The sequence below is a fragment of the Elephas maximus genome, chromosome 18 (assembly GCF_024166365.1).
Source record: "Elephas maximus indicus isolate mEleMax1 chromosome 18, mEleMax1 primary haplotype, whole genome shotgun sequence".
In the NCBI taxonomy this organism is placed as follows: Eukaryota; Metazoa; Chordata; class Mammalia; order Proboscidea; family Elephantidae; genus Elephas; species Elephas maximus.
The window spans coordinates 40,200,786-40,218,071 of record NC_064836.1 but is presented as its reverse complement, the minus strand read 5'-3'; the positions used below and the strand labels follow the sequence as shown (position 1 = coordinate 40,218,071).

The 17,286-nt window shown below is 35.7% G+C and overlaps 1 protein-coding gene across 1 annotated transcript in view; it reads left to right on the top strand.

Annotated features, from left to right (window-relative positions):
- NCAM2 (neural cell adhesion molecule 2) overlaps positions 1-17,286 on the top strand; it is a 553,783-nt gene that overhangs the window by 525,134 nt on the left and 11,363 nt on the right. The window contains exon 16 of the mRNA XM_049857852.1: positions 1,076-1,280. Coding sequence (XP_049713809.1) covers positions 1,076-1,280 — 205 coding nt within the window. The remainder of the gene's footprint in view (positions 1-1,075; positions 1,281-17,286) is intronic.

The following is a 17,286-nucleotide window of genomic DNA, read 5'->3' as shown; positions in this document are numbered from 1 at the left end:
AAAAATCATAACTACAATTAAAAACATTATTTAAGCAAATTTTAACATGAAAGTATTACAAAACATTATAAACAGTGCAGTAACCATTGTTCTCTACTGTAAACCTCTTTTTTTCCTTCTAGATATCACAACATTGCCAGTTAAATGTAGTTTCTGCATTATGCTTATTTTCCTATGTATATTGCTGTAATTGTGTAGCCTACCTTTATATTCAACTACACATATACATTTAACACTTGACTCATAATCTTTGCCACTTGTCCCTTTTGGCATTTCTACTTTGTAGTCAACAAACGCTATCCTATTCTCCATCAATCTTTCATGTATACTTTTTGTTTGCCTTTTGAAATCTCCTGCAACATAAGACCACACACCAAGCAAAAGTGCCTCCTATCTCTCCCTATATTTTTATGACATGACCTCAGAGAGGCCATAAGAACCATGACTCTTGAAAAATGTGCCTCTTCTCTAATAGAATTTGTGAAAATATTTCCCTGGAAAAATACAAGTAAACTGTATTTTAAAATGATGATTTTTAAACCATTCATAGGCAAGTATTTTAAAATGCATTTCCAGTCAAAGCAAAGAGCTTGGAGCAATCCATTTGCAAGTTAAAGTCTTAAAATTAAAATAATTCCATATGAAACGTTTATTTAACACCTCTCTTACAGGAGTTTTTACTCTTTTCATTTTAATGATGTGATGATCTATTAACGTCTGTGACTTTCTGATAGAGTGCAGTGAGGAATATGATAACATTCATCATCTCCACTACAGGGAATCAAATGTATATTGGAAAGAAGATTACTTAGACTTTTTTAAAAAGAAAATTTGTAAAAAGCATTTCAAATCATTGTTGACACACCAGTTGCTTAAAATACTGTTTGTAAACCCAAGGATAGTTCCCACCAGTCATGAAATTGAAGCCTATCAGTGAAATTTCCACATTTTTCCTGCCTCTTGAATTTTTTCTTGGATAAAATTTATTTTTGTAAATAAATTTCTAATGTCTAATTTCTCATTGGAAGTTAATTAATTTAATAAAGTTTTTTTTTTTTTTTTAAATGTTTTTAAGACACACTCTTTAATGGTCTTGGGCTTGGAGCAGTCATTGGCCTGGGAGTTGCGGCATTATTGCTGATCCTGGTTGTGATAGATGTCAGCTGCTTCTTTATTCGACAATGTGGATTACTGATGTGTATCACCAGGAGAATGTGCGGGAAGAAAAGCGGCTCCAGTGGCAAAAGTAAAGAACTGGAAGAAGGAAAGGCTGCCTATCTGTGAGTACCAGGCATCCGTATCATAGCACATGAGACAAGTGCCACAGTCAAGCTTGAGTGCTTTATTTTGGGGCTTTATTTCCTGATAAAGTTTGGCTCTAAGACCGTTGGATAGACTGTTCTCAAATAATTTGGCTGTTCAAGTGTTGTATTCAACCATGTTTTTTAAACTTAAGGGTGGATTTGTTGGAATGTATAGCCTGCATGTGTTCCTCTTTTAGAGACACTGCTACATGGGGTACCCAAGTCATTGTATGAGTTTTAATTTCCTCTAGCAGGGTTTGGGAGTTTTGGTTGATCCAGATTCTTGCTAACACTCAATATTTCCCATATTTTTGCTGTTATTAATCTTTTGGGTATGCAGTGGTATCTTACTGTGGCTTAAATTAACATTTACCTGAACACTAGTAAAGTTGAGTACTTTTTCATATGCTTTTGACCACCAAAATATACTTTTATTGAAGTCTCTGTTAAAGTATTTCACCCATTTTTCTACTGAGTTGTCTTGCTTTTTTTTTTACTTGGTGATCTGTAGGTATTCTTTATATAAAATGTACTCTGGATACATGCTCTTGGTTAGAATATATTTACATATATATATATATATATATATATAGCCAACATGTCAATTCAAACTCATAGAGGCTATATATATATATATATATATATGCACATACACATATACACATGCATATATGTACATAGTAAGAACACTATATATACATACATGTGTGTATGTATGTGTGAGTTTATATATATATACTCATATATATAACCAAAAAATCAAATCCACTGCCGTCAAGTCAGTTCTGACTCATAGAGACCCTACAGGACAGAGTACAAATGCCCCATAGGGTTTTCAAGGCTTTACGTATTTGTAGAAGCAGATTGCCGTATCTTTCTCCCAGGGAGTGGCTAGTGGATTTGAACTACTGATCTTCTGTTTAAAATCCAAGTGCTTTAACCACTGTACCACCAGGTCTCCTTTCTCTCTCTCTTGCTCTCTCTCTGATTTCTTTTCTCTGTTTGTGACTTATATTTTAACTCTTAAAGTTTTTCTTTTGATGAGCATAAATTTTAATTTTAATATAGTTCAATATATCTATTTTCTCATTCGTGTCCTGTTTTAAAAATATTTGTCTATACTGAGATCACTGAAGTGTTCTTCCATATTTCCCACTAAAATAATAATGTTACCTTTCAAGTATAAATCTACAATCCACCTGAAGTAGAAGTCCAGACTTTTTTTTTCAAATAGTGTTTTTAAAATTGTATTCAGACACTAGGACAATTTATTAAAAACATCATCCTTTCCTCACTATACAGCAGTCATTTTTTGTCACTTCTCAGATGACCTTATATGAATGAATGGTTCTCTTTCTGTACTCATTATCCTGTTGTATTGTTCACTTTCTCTATCATTTCACTAATAATCATACTTTATTAATTCCGGTTGCTTTATAAGAGTTCTTGTTAACTGATATTGTAAGTCCACCAGCTTTGTTTTTCTCCTTCATGATTGTTGTGGCTATTCTTGGCTCATTGCCTATTCCTATACACTGACTTGAAATTCCTGCACACACACATATACACACACACTCACAAATCTGCTAAGATTTTGATTAGGATTACATTAAATCTATAGATTAATTGGGAACAAACAGATACCTATACAATATAAAATCTTTCAAGCTATGAATCAATCAGTAATTGTGTGTCTGCTTTTCAAAAGACTCCACATTTACTGATAAAATGAAATTTAAAAATAATTTATTCCCTCGCCTGCAGGCCTATCAGGCTGCTACGTATACCCAGAAAGATTGTCCCCAGTACAAATTCAAAAAGGGACATTCATGTAGACTGTAATGTTAATGGTTTTCTCGCAACTTGTGCAGTAAACTTAAGGCTGAATCTTTTACTCTGATAAAGAGTTATTCATCAGAATGCTATTATAACTAAACAGTTTGTGTTATTTCTTCCTACAATCACTTTTCTTATAATATACATAATCTTAAAACATTCCTGAAATTATGAATATAGTCTCTAAATTTTAAACAGAATAATTTCTAACCTTCTTTGTTAGAACCACAGCAAATTGTTTTCCTGACTTGAGTTTTTTCTCTAATCTTTCCAGGTTTTTCCTTTTCTCATTTAATTGACTAAGTTAATTTTCATAGAACCAATTCAAAATAAAAAAAATAATATATCACTTGTAATACCAAGTTCAAAACCTATACATTCTGAACATGCACTATGGATATAAACATGACCGACCGAGCATATTGATAAGACCCTGTAAATGGTGCAATCTTAAACAAAAATGAGGTTTTGAGTATTGACCAGAATTATCTAGAATCAACTGTTGGGTGTGGGGGTTTAAATTTCTCTTACTAATTGCTCTTATATATGACTGAGGAGACAATAGATTTTAAAGGTTATTTTTCTAGCATATAAAGTAAGGGAAAGAATTATGTCATCTTTAAATTTCCTTTCAAATTAAAATTTCTTTCACTGAGGTCATGGATTGTTCAGCATTAATTCTATGGTTGACCGTTAAGTTTCAGGAGTTTGAGGTAGCCAGAAGCCCACTCTATGTTCAGGGAATGGAAGTAGGAATGGTGAAACACAGATTTTAGAAAACAAGAGGAACCATCAGCAACCTACCTTTGGAATTACTCCACAAAAAACCCTAAGTACAATGGGTAGTCTTTTGTATCTGACTCTTGACAAGACAGCTTGCATTACTCAAAAATAAGGTATTATTATTATAATTTATAATAATTATAAATTATTCTCTGAGAAGTAAAGACGAAGGTTTCGCACAGGTAATTCACAACAGCAAAGCTGAAAAAGGAAGACGCTTGAAATTAAAGAAACAAAAAAAAAAAATTGAGCACTATGGCAAATAATACATTTTGCGAAGTAAATAATTATAAAGGTAAAAAATGCTTTTTAAATTCTAAAAAAAGTAGTGATAATTACATTTCTTAAATTAATTCCCACATGTCAACTAAGTGACTTATTTTTTTCAAAACGAGAATTTTTTTTTAATTTGATTTTTAAATGTCAAGATTCTCTTGAATTTCTAGATGCCTGGACTCAAGGAAATTGATTTTTAAATGTTTCATTTTCTAAGAGGTGCCAAAATACCAAGTTTTATTTTGTATACCAATATTCTCTTTCATCTTTTTTCCATACAAATCTGCTTTTTTATTATTGGAAAAATTTAAATCAGAGTATTCTATCAAAATGTATTTCTACTTTAATCAATTTGTAGTTATTGCCCAACACCTTATATTTATGACTTACGTATTCACTAAAGTTCTTTTCAGTCGTAAAAGGTTTTGATCAGATTAATTAGATATTTTTCAGATCTAATTAATGTTCTCATATCAGTTTTCAAATACTTGAACCACCTTGGAGCCTTTGAAGTTGTTGACCACATTGCTGTCACAGACATTCTGTAGTGCATTTGCAAGTTCCTATCTCATCTTGTTTCTCAGTGTTCTGATCTAATTTCTCTTTATTAGTATATAAGTTATCCTATAACTTCAAATATTGCCTTTATATGTATGAATACCAAATTTATGTTCATATTTGATTCTTTCTCCTGGGCATCAGCAGTATTTTCAAAATGCCTAGTGGTTGCCAATTCCTAAACAAAATGCCAGTAGTTCAAATTCAAAATTTCCAAAATTTAAGTTACAATGGTTTCCTCCCCAAAATAGTCTCATTTTGTGATTCTCTATCTCTGTCAGTGACAAGAGTTATATTTCAAGTTAGAGTTCAAGTCCAGGTTAAATGCTTAGCTTCCTAAAGCTTTCCTACATGACCAACTTGGCCAAACCCTTTCCTTTTCTGTGTCTTCCCATCATATCTAGTTTGTGGTATTCTTACACTCTTTATCACATTTTGTTTATGTAATGTGATATGCTACAGTAAATTGTTACATTTGAACACATTTATTTGATGTATTATTTTTTATTGGCGTTAAGAAAACCAATGATTCTAAATAATTGTCAGCATTCTTTACAACAGATTAATGCTCACCGAATGGTTAGTCTCTTTCTCTCACATATGATAATGACCTTATTTCTTCCTTCTTTCCGGTATCTTTTATACAGAGAAGCAGAGGATGAGAAAACTCAGTGTTCCCCATGTAGTTTGTTGTTTTTTCCAAAAACTAATGCAACTAAGAGGGTACTGACTTCAAACACATTTACCAAATTGTAGGGAAGAACCATTTTCCTTTTTTTTTTTTTTTTTCTTTTTGGCAGCTGTGGAAAGAATCCAAAAATCAGAGGAAAAGCAAGTGAGTCTGAATCCTGGGGCTCAGTATCCTTAGCCAAGTCCTATTAACTTCTGTAAACTTCAGTTTCCTCATCTGTAAAGGAGTATATCCCATTCCTAATCCATCCATTGTGAGGCACAAATAGGGAAATACATGCAGTGTATGCAAAGGAACCCTACAATACCTTTCATTGAATAATGGTTACTTTGGTGGTGCAGTGGTTAAAAGATAGACTGCTAATCAAAAGGTCAGCGGTTTGAATCCACTAGCCACTCCTTGGAAACCCCATGGGGCAGTTCTACTCTCTCCCATAGGGTCACTATGAGTTGGAATTGACTCATTGGCAATGGCTTTGGCTTTTTTATTTTTTGTCTAGAAATGTAGGAGACTCTAAACTATGTGGTTGCATTAGTTTATTTTTTCAAGCCTATCTCAATCCCACCATGCCATTTGTCTATGGCCATTTCTTATGGATACTCAGGATGGAGTTTTTAACCTTGTAAGGTGTTAAATTAGCATTGATTTTCAATTCCAAAAAAATTAATTCAATTGTTCTTAATCCAACTGCCACCTGCCAACTTGCTGGACATGGAACATGATAAAGAATAAACAGGAATTTAAGTCTATTGCACTCCTGAATGAGATATTAATGAGAGGCCACAATGGAGTAAGACCAGTTCTCTATGCAATACCACTTGCTTTCTTTGCCAGCACATACTCTACTCCTAATAACATGTTGGCATTTACATTGTCTTGTTAACTAAACTGAAAAATCACAAAATTTAGTTTTAGTCTAGTTTAGTTTTTTTTTTAATAGAAACCAATGGTTAAATACATTGGAAAATAACATAATATGTAATTAGTACTTCAAAGATGAATTTTAGATATGCTTATTCTTGCTCATTTATCAAGCAAATATTTATTGAATCATTACCAGATAATGAGCTCTGATTTAGGACCTGGGAACAAAGTTGTGAACAAAACAAAGAAAGCCTTTTTTCATGTGGAATTCATATTGTAATGAGGGAAGGCAAATAGTAAACATTAACTAAAAATGAAAATTTCCAGTTATGATAACTGCTAAGAAAAATATAAAACGGAATGATGAATTGTTATTCAATTGAGTTATTAGACTCCACAGGGGAAGTGAAATTTAAGCTGAGGGGTGATGACAAGGAGCCAGCCCTATTAAAATCAGGGGGAGGAACATTCTGGGCAGATGTAATAGTTAATGCAAAAGCTCTAAGATGAGAATAAGTTTGGTGTGTTCAAGGATAAATGAAGAGAAGTAAGATTAGGTAGGAAAGGCTGGTATAAATATCAGGTTGCAGACATATCCAGGAAAAGAAATACTAAATCTTCATGAAACAGTGTGAGAAACCTGAATTTTATTTGAAATAGAAAGCTACTGGAAGTTTTTAAGCTGATCACTTTAGCTACTGTGAGAAGACTGGGTTATTGGGGGAGAATGGGTAGGATTAAAGGAAAGATTTAGAATTAAGGAGACCAAATAAGAAGAACTTGAAATATCCCAGGTATTAAATGATTGACTTTTGGCAACAGTACTAGAGACATAAAAAGTGGGTAGATTGTAAACCGAGTTGAGAGATAAAGTCAACTACTTGTTGATTGATTGGGCATGGGAGTGAGTTAGAGAAATCAAGAAGCAACTTCATGTTTTCATTTTGACTAAGTGGAGGGATAGTAATGACCATATACAAAATAACAAGGTGTATGTAAGTTCTGGAGCCCTGGTGGCATAGTGGTTAAAAGCTGGGCTGCAAACCATAAAGGCTGTCAGTTTAAATCCACCAGCCATTCCTTGGAAACCTGTGGGGAAGTTCTACTCTGTCCTGTACGGTTGCTATGAGTCAGAATCAGCTCGATGGCACTGAACAACAACAACAACATACAAGGTCTGCCTTCTTTTTTTTTTTTTTTTACTCTTTTGTTTTTTAGTTTATTCACAGACACTTCTGTTTATAAATTCTGCTCAGTTTAATTTATTTTAAAGACGTGGAAAATAAAAAGACATGGCTAATTCCATGCTTATTATTCATCATACATTTTATACCACAATTTCTACCATCTCAGGAAAGATTTCAACTCTTTTAAAAAATGTATTTTTATATATGTATTTTTTTTTTATATACACATATCACATATACATGCACACACATACATAAAAATATATACATGTACATATTCAACCTCCACATGTCTATCAGTTTGTCATACTATGGGGGCTTGCGTGTTGCTGTGATGCTGGAAGTTATGCCAATGGCATTCAGGTACCAGCAGGGTCACCCATGGAGAACAGATTTCAGCTGAGCTTCCAGACTAATACAGACTAGGAAGAAGGACCCGGCAGCCTACTTCTGAAAAGCATTAGCCAGTGAAAACCTTATGAATAGCAGTGGACATTGTCTGATATAGTGCTGGAAGATGAGCCCCACAGGTTGGAAGGTACTCAAAAGATGACAGGGAGGAGCTGCCTCCTCAAAGTAGAGTCAACCTTAATGACGTGGATGGAGTAAAGCTTTTGGGACTTTGCTGATAAGGCTTGACTTAAAATGAGAAGAAACAGCTGCAAACATCCATTAATAATTGGAACCTGGAATGTACGAAGTATGAATCTAGGAAAATTGGAAATCGTCAAAAATGAAATGAAACACATAAACATCCATATTCTAGGCATTAATGAGCTGAAATGGAGTGGTATTGGCCATTTTGAATCAGACAATCATATAGTCTACTATGCTGGGAATGACAGCTTGAAGAAGAATGGTGTTGCATTCATCGTCAAAAAGAACATTTCAAGATCTATCCTGAAGTACAATACTGTCAGTGATAGGATAATATCCATACGCCTACAAGGAACACCAGTTAATACGACTATTATTCAAATTTATGCACCAACCACTAAGGCCAAACATGAAGAAATAGAAGATTTTTATCACCTTCTGCAGTCTGAAATTGATCAAACATGCAATCAAGATGCACTGATAACTACTGGTGATTGAAATGGGAAAGTTGGAAACAAAGAAGAAGGATCAGTAGTTGGAAAATATGGTCTTGGTGATAGAAACAATGCTGGAGATCGAATGATAGAATTTCGCAAGACCAACAAATTCTTCGTTGCAAATACCTTCTTTCACCAACATAAACGGCGACTATAGACCTCGCCAGATGGAACACACAGAAATCAAATTGACTACATCTGTGGAAAGAGACAGTGGAAAAGCACAATCTCATCAGTCAGGACAAGGCCAGGGGCCGACTGTGGAACAGACCATCAATTGCTCATATGCAAGTTCAAGCTGAAACTGAATAAAATCAGAGCAAGTCCACAAGAGCCAAAATATGACCTTGAGTGCATCCCACCTAAATTTAGAGAACGTCTGAAGAATAGATTTGACACACTGAACACTAGTGACTGAAGACCAGACGAGTTGTGGAATGACATCAAGGACATCATACATGAGGAAAGCAAGAGGTCACTGAAAAGACAGGAAAGAAAGAAAAGAAAAAGATGGATGTCAGAGAAGACTCTGAAACTTGCTCTTGAGCATCGAGCAGCTAAAGCAAAAGGAAGAATTGATGAAGTAAAAGAACTGAACGGAAGATTTCAAAGGGTGTCTCGAGAAGACAAAGTAAAGTATTATAATGACATGTGCAAAGAGCTGGAGATGAAAAACCAAAAGGGAAGAACACGCTCAGCATTTCTCAAGCCAAAAGAACTGAAGAAAAAATTCAAGCCTCGAGTTGCAATAGTGAAGGATTCCGTGGGGAAAATATTCAATGAAGACGGAAGCATCAAAAGAAGATGGAAGGAATACACAGAGTCATTATACCAAAAAGATTTGGTCTATGTTCAACCATTTCAAGAGGTGGCATATGATCAGGAACCAATGGTACTGAAGGAAGAAGTCCAAGCTGCTCTGAAGGCATTGGTGAAAAACAAGGCTCCAAGAATTGATGGAATATCAATTGAGATGTTTCAACAAACAGGTGCAATGCTGGAGTTGCTCACTCATCTATGCCAAGAAATATGGAAGACAGCTTCCTGGCCAACTGACTGGAAGAGATCCATATTTATGCCTATTCCCAAGAGAGGTGATCCAACCGAATATGGAAATTATAGAACAATATCATTAATATCACACGCAAGCAAAATTTTGCTGAAGATCATTCAAAAACAGCTGCAACAGTATATCAACAGGGAACTGCCAGAAATTCAGGCTGTTTTCAGAAGAGGACATGGAACCAGGGATATCATTGCTGATGCAGATGGGTCCTGGCTGAAAGCAGAAAATACCAGAAGGATGTTTACCTGTGTTTTATTGACTATGCAAAGGCATTCGACTGTGTGGATCATAACAAATTATAGATAACACTGCGAAGAATGGGAATTCCAGAACACTTAACTGTGCTCTTGAGGATACTTTACATAGATCAAGAGGCAGTTGTTCAGACAGAACAAGGGGATACTGATTGGTTTAAAGTCAGGAAAGGTGTGCGTCAGGGTTGTATCCTGTCACCATACCTGTTCAGTCTGTATGCTGAACAAATAATACAAGAAGCTGGACTATATGAAAAAGAACGGGGCATCAGGATTGGAGGAAAACTCATTAACAACCTACGTTATGCAGATGACACAACCGTGCTTGCTGAAAGTGAAGAGGACTTGAAGCACTTACTAATGAAGATCAAAGACCACAGCCTTCAGTATGGATTGCACCTCAACATAAAGAAAACAAAAATCCTCACAACTGGACCAATGAGCAACATCATGATAAACGGAGAAAAGATTGAACTTGTCAAGGATTCCATTTTACTTGGATCCACAATCAACAGCCGTGGAAGCAGCAGTCAAGAAATCAAAAGATGCATTCCATTGGTAAATCTGCTGCAAAGGACCTCTTTAAAGTGTTGAAGAGGAAAGATATCACCTTGAAGACTAAGGTGCGCCTGACTCAAGCCATGGTATTTTCAACCGCATCATATGCATGTGAAAGCTGGAAAATGAATAAGGAAGATGGAAGAAGAACTGACGCCTTTGAATTTTGGTGTTGGTGAAGAATATTGAGTATATACCATGGACTGCCAAAAGAATGAACAAATCCGTCTTAGAAGAAGTACAACCAGAATGCTCCTTAGAGGCAAGGATGGTGATACTGCGTCTTACATACTGTGGACATGTTGTCAGGAGGGATCTGTCCCTGGAGGACATCATGGTTGGTAGAGTACAGGGTCAGCGGGGAAGAGGAAGACCCTAAACGAGGTGGATTGACACAGTGGCTGCAACTGTGTGCTCAGGCGTAACAACGATTGTGAGGATGGCTCAGGACCGGGCAGTGTTTCTTTCTGTTGTGCAGTGTCGCTGTGAGGCGGAACTGACTCGACGGCACCTAACAACAACAACATATTCAAAGCCTGAGTTGTAATATTGAAGTGTTTTATTGGCAGATATTTCAACGATCCAGGAAGGATCAAAAGATGATGGAAGGAATACACAGAGTTACTGTATCAAAAAGAACTGGTTGAAGTTCAGCCATTGTAGGAGGTAGCATATGTCTAAGAATGGATGGTACTTAAGAAAGAAGTCCAAGCTGCACTGAGGCATTGGTGAAAAACGAGGCACCAGGAATTGACAGAATACCAGCTAAGATGCTTCAACAAATGAAAGTAATGCTGGAAGCACTTATTCATCTATACCAAGAAATCTGGACTCCTATTTATCCATTCATTCATGTATAACCACAAATATTTATGAAACACCGACATTCCAGGCACTGTCAGAATCCCTGGGGAGCCAGTGTGAGAAGAAGCAGGATCGGTCTCACTATCAGGAACACGTACTGTGACTGTAAAATATGTTTTAGTTTAAAAAAAAAAAAAGTCACACAGATAAATAAAATAGTTCTGTGATAAATACTATGTAAGAAAGTAAATAATTTGCCTAGTTAGGATCTATAAGGATGTCAGGAATGAACTAAAATATGCAGAAATAGTAGCCGTTAACTAGCTGGTATATGTGTGTATCTGTGTGTGTAGGGTTGAGGGTGGAAAGTGGCTTTCCAGGCAGAAGGAATAGAATGTGAAAAGACTCTGTCTTAAAAGGAAGCATGACTTCATCTAAGAATTGAGGAAACACAAATGAAATCTCAAATAAGTAGTTTCTAGGTAATGTTGATAGAAAAAAAAAAAATGCTGTATTGATTTTTTTTATTGTTCTTTGTTGCTTTTTATTACTAGGCATTGGAGGAACTTACTTTCTTGATGCCAAAGAATTGTTAATTATATACTGTCCATCAATTTTGTAACAACCAACATAATATGTAAGAAGATAGTAAAATAAAAAGCCTAAGAACAAAGAATGTTAGTAACTCAGCCTTACCTTCTAGTGGAAATGCAGACGGTATCCCCTACACCCGCACTGTTGCCAGGACAACCACAAAATCATCGTGGGACAAAAAGTGTGGCTATTGTATTGATCCAAATAATCAGTAAGGACGAAGAAAGGAAGGAATATCATTCATGTCAGGGGAAAGTGAAGATCCATGATAAAATGATAAGAAATAGCATTCGGCATATTCCAGAAAAGAGATTAAATTTAATACTTTAGCAAGTTACTATAAGTCCTGAAGCACACAAGGCAAAGAGAAGAATACAAAAAGAGGGTGTAATTTAAATGTAATTGGTTATCAAGAGGAATCTAATTGGTATACATGATTCATTTTTTCAGCCCTTCTATAATTTGTGAAAAGAAAATTGCATAGCTGAATGATAAAAACACAAGGTGAAAGCCATCTCTACATAGAATGCACTTCCGATCCAAATTCCAATGTCATTTTTTAATGTGATAGAGAAACAAATCACCAATTTCATATGGAAGGGAAAGAAGCCTCGGATAAGCAAAGCATTACTGAAAAAGAAGAAGAAAGTGGGAGGCCTCACTCTACCTGATTTCAGAACCTATTATACAGCCACAGTAGTCAAAACATCCTGGCACTGGTACAACAACAGGCACATAGACCAATGGAACAGAATTGAGAACCCAGATATAAATCCATCCACATATGAGCAGCTGATATTTGACAAAGGCCCAGGGTCAGTTAATTGGGGAAAAGATAGTCTTTTTAACAAATGGTGCTGGCATAACTGGATATCCATTTGCGAAAAACTGAAACAGGACCCATACCTCACACCAAGCACAAAAACTAACTCCAAGTGGATCAAAGACCTAAACATAAAGACTAAAACGATAAAGATCATGGAAGAAAAAATAGGGACAACCTTAGGAACCCTAATACAAGGCATAAACAGAATACAAAACATTACCAAAAATGACAAAGAGAAACCAGATAACTGGGAGCTCCTAAAAATCAAACACCTATGCTCATCTAAAGACTTCACCAAAAGAGTAAAAAGACCACCTACAGTTTGGGAAAGAATTTTCAGCTGTGACATCTCCGACCAGCACCTGATCTCTAAAATCTATATGATTCTGTCAAAACTCAACCACAAAAAGACAAACAACCCAATCAAGAAGTGGGCAAAGGATATCAACATGCACTTCACTAAAGATGATATTCAGGCAGCTAACAGATACATGAGAAAATGCTCTCGATCATTAGCCATTAGAGAAATGAAAATGAAAACTACGATGAGATTACATCTCACTCCAACAAGGCTGGCATTAATCCAAAAGACACAAAATATTAAATGTTGGAGAGGCTGCGGAGAGATTGGAACTCTCATACACTGCTGGTGGGAATGTAAAATGGTACAACCACTTTGGAAATCTATCTGGCGTTATCTTAAACAGTTAGAAATAGAACTACCATACAACCCAGAAATCCCACTCCTCGGAATATACCCTAGAGAAATAAGAGCCTTCCCAGGAAGAGATATATGCACACCCATGTTTATTGCAGCTCTGTTTACAATAGCAAAGAGCTGGAAGCAACCAAGGGGTCCATCAACAGATGAATGGGTAAATAAATTGTGGTATATTCACACAATGGAATACTACGCATCAATAAAGAACAGTGACGAATCTGTGAAACATTTCATAACATGGAGGAACCTGGAAGGCGTTATGCTGAGCGAAATTAGTCAGAGGCAAAAGGACAAATATTGTATAAGACCATTATTACAAGATCTTGAGAAATAGTATAAACTGAGAAGAACACATACTTTTGTGGTTACGAGGAGAGGGGAAGGAGGGTGGGAGAGGGTTTTTTATTCAATAGTTAGTAGATAAGAACTGCTTTAGGTGAAAAAAAAAATTAGGTGAAGGGAAGGACAATACTCAACACATGGAAGGTCAGCTCAACTGGACTGGACTGGACCAAAAGCAAAGAAGTTTCCGGGATAAAATGAAGGCTTCAAAGGTCAGCGGAGCAAGGGCGGGGGTTTGGGGGCCATGGATTAAAGGGACTTCTAAGTCAATTGGCAAAATAATTCTATTACGAAAACATTCTGCATCCCACTTTGAAATGTGGCGTCTGGGTTCTTAAATGCTAACAAGCGGCCATCTAAGATGCATCAATTGGTCTCAACCCACCTGGACCAAAGGAGAATGAAGAACACCAAGGTCACACAATAACGAAGAGCCCAAGAGACAGAAAGGGCCACATGAACCAGAGACCTACATCATCCTGAGACCAGAAGAACTAGTTGGTGCCTGGCCACAATCGATGACTGCCCTCACAGGGAGCACAACAGAGAACCCCTGAGGGAGCAGGAAATCAGTGGGATGCAGCCCCCAAATTCTCACAAAAAGACCATACTTAATGGTCTGACTGAGACTAGAGGAATCCCGGTGGTCATGGTCCCCAAACCTTCTGTTGGCCCAGGACAGGAACCATTCCCAAAGACAACTCATCAGACATGAAAGGGACTGGACAGTGGGTAGGAGAGAGATGCTGATGAAGAGTGAGCTATTTGTATCAGGTGGACACTTGAGACTGTGTTGGCATCTCCTGTCTGGAGGGGCGATGGGAGGATAGAGAGGATTGGAAGCTGGCAAAATTGTCATGAAAGGAGAGACTGGAAGGGCTGACTCATTAGGGGGAGAGCAAGTGGGAGTATGGAGTAAGGTGTATATAAACTTATATGTGACAGACTGACTTGATTGGTAAACGTTCACTTGAAGCTCAATAAAAGTTAATAATAAAAATAAAATAAAAAACACAAAGTGAATGGGGTATTACTGGATGCCAACCCAATTGTCCTTTCATTCATGAATCTCTACTAAAGCATTATGACAGAAGAATTCAAATATTACATCAATATCTGTTCCTCAATTTTAACTATATACATTGGCCCTAACTTGAAATGATAAAATATGAGGACTTAAGGAGGAGAGAAAGTTATTTTATTTTCCCTGCAATCCAAGCAAATATATGGAGCATGAAATTTCCAAGATTTAAGTTCTCTTTGCTTTATATTTGCATAGTAGTTTGCATTTCCTCCGTTCTATTTAGGGCAAAATGTCTTGCAGGAAATTTCTTCTATATACTAGCCTTAAAAAAAAAAAACTTGTTATTAATTCAGCATTCTGAAATGAAACATAGAATAAGTTAATGTATGATTTCCTATTTTACAGGTATATTTATATTTTAAGATGACTATATTATAAACCTTTACTCATCCCTTTTTTGGCCTAATCATTTTCAATACTTCTTTCATTATTATTTAATTGCTTAAAATCCGCATATCCTGATAGTATAACCTCCGTAATTAATCTATAACATCACCTAGGAATGACCATGATATACCAGATGATTTCTTACAAGGACAGAGAGCATTTAGACCTTTACAGTCCTTGAGTGTTAACGTTCTCTGTTAGTACAGGTTAACAGGCATCAATATTTCTTTTAAGAAATGCATACTTTAATTATGAAAGGAATAACCCAATATATATGTAATATTGTATTAAAAATTCAGACAACAAAGAAATACAGAAAGCAGAAATCAAAGTCCTTATTCCTTGATTCAATTTGCTTTCCCTTGAACATTTTATTAACATTTTGATGTGTGTCCTTCCAAATAATTTTCTATGTAGTCTATAATTTGTAAAGAAATGAGATCCTATTGCAAATACAAACACTCACATCTACACATACATATAACCCTGGTGGCGCAGTGGTTAAGAGCAACAACTACTAACCAAAAGGTCGGCATCTCAAATTCACTAGTTGCTCCTTGGAAACCCAATGGGACAGTTCTACTCTGTCCTATAGGGTTGCTATGAGTTGGAATCGACTCGACGGCAGTGGTTTTAGTTTTTGTGTTTGGTCTATCCCAAGCGTTGCATTTTGCTTAAGGTATTTAATTCACGAATCTTTACATTTTTATTCAAGAATTGATAAGCTTTATAATCCATTTTTCCCCCAAGATCTGTTAAGATGTTTGTGTTTAGTTTTTCTTTATTTTGTTAAATTTATAGATTTTAGTAATACAATTCCTAACCTAAATTCTCCTTAAACTCCTGTATACTGATGACAGCTAATGCTGATTGCATGCTTTGTATATGTGAGGCACCGTTCTAAGCACTTTACAGAAATTAGTAACCAACCAGTTGTTATCCATTCAATGTGGTGACCCTATCTACATCAGAGTAGCACTGTGTCCATAGGGTTTTCAATGAGGATTTTTCTGAAGTAGATCACGAGGGCCTTCTTCTGAAGCCCCCTGGGTGCCCTCGGATCTCCAACTTTTAGGTAAGCAGCTGAACTTATTAGCCACTTGCACAACCCATGACTCCCACAGGAATTAGTTTGGTGTTATCATCTGCATTTTACTGACCAAGCCACAAAGGACAGAGATATTTGCAGAGTAAATTAATAGAAGAACCAGCTAGTCTTGTTCCAGGGGACTATGCTCTACTTCTCATTATTTCCTGTTTAATAATCTGTTCTAGAAATCTGGCAGGAATTTACATGTTTACCACATTATAAATGGTGACACCAATTCATATCACATTTTTGTGCCAATTTTGGCAAAATATTGCCTTGTTCCCATTTATAACTCTAAAGAAAATATTGGTGATAGTTCTGGAGCCACTTCAAGTACACTTAAATATAAACCCTCAAATAAAGGCTAGGAAATTAACTCATATACATTGTAAATGTGCTTCTGATATAGTACACAGCAATAAGTAAAATAGGCACTTGCTATCCCTTACTTTTATAAATACATGGAATATATTAAATATACGGAATATATAAAAATCAAGATGATATACTATCAACTTACATTAAATGTAGCATGCTAACCTATGGAGGACACATTATTATTTTATAAAACTAAGAAAAATGCTGCATAAAATCTGTAGCACAAAGCTTCCTTATCTCTTTGATTTTTTTTATTTTAAAAATATTTAAAAATCTGTTTTATACTTCACTAAACAGTTTTTAGAAAAGGTTAGAAACAATCTAAATGTCTGTCAGTTGGAAACTGGTCAGATATGTGGTGGTGCATACATAAAATCAGTTTGCACCATGAAAAAGAGGTACATCTAAAAGTTCTAATATAGGCTTCAGCTAAAACCTAGTGTGGTCAGTATAGTATATTACCATTTGTATAAAATAGCTTTATCTATGGACTTACATATATATATATATATATATATATATATATACACTAGTACGTGTATGCTGAGCAAATAATCTGAGAAGCTGGACTATATGAAGAAGGCATCAG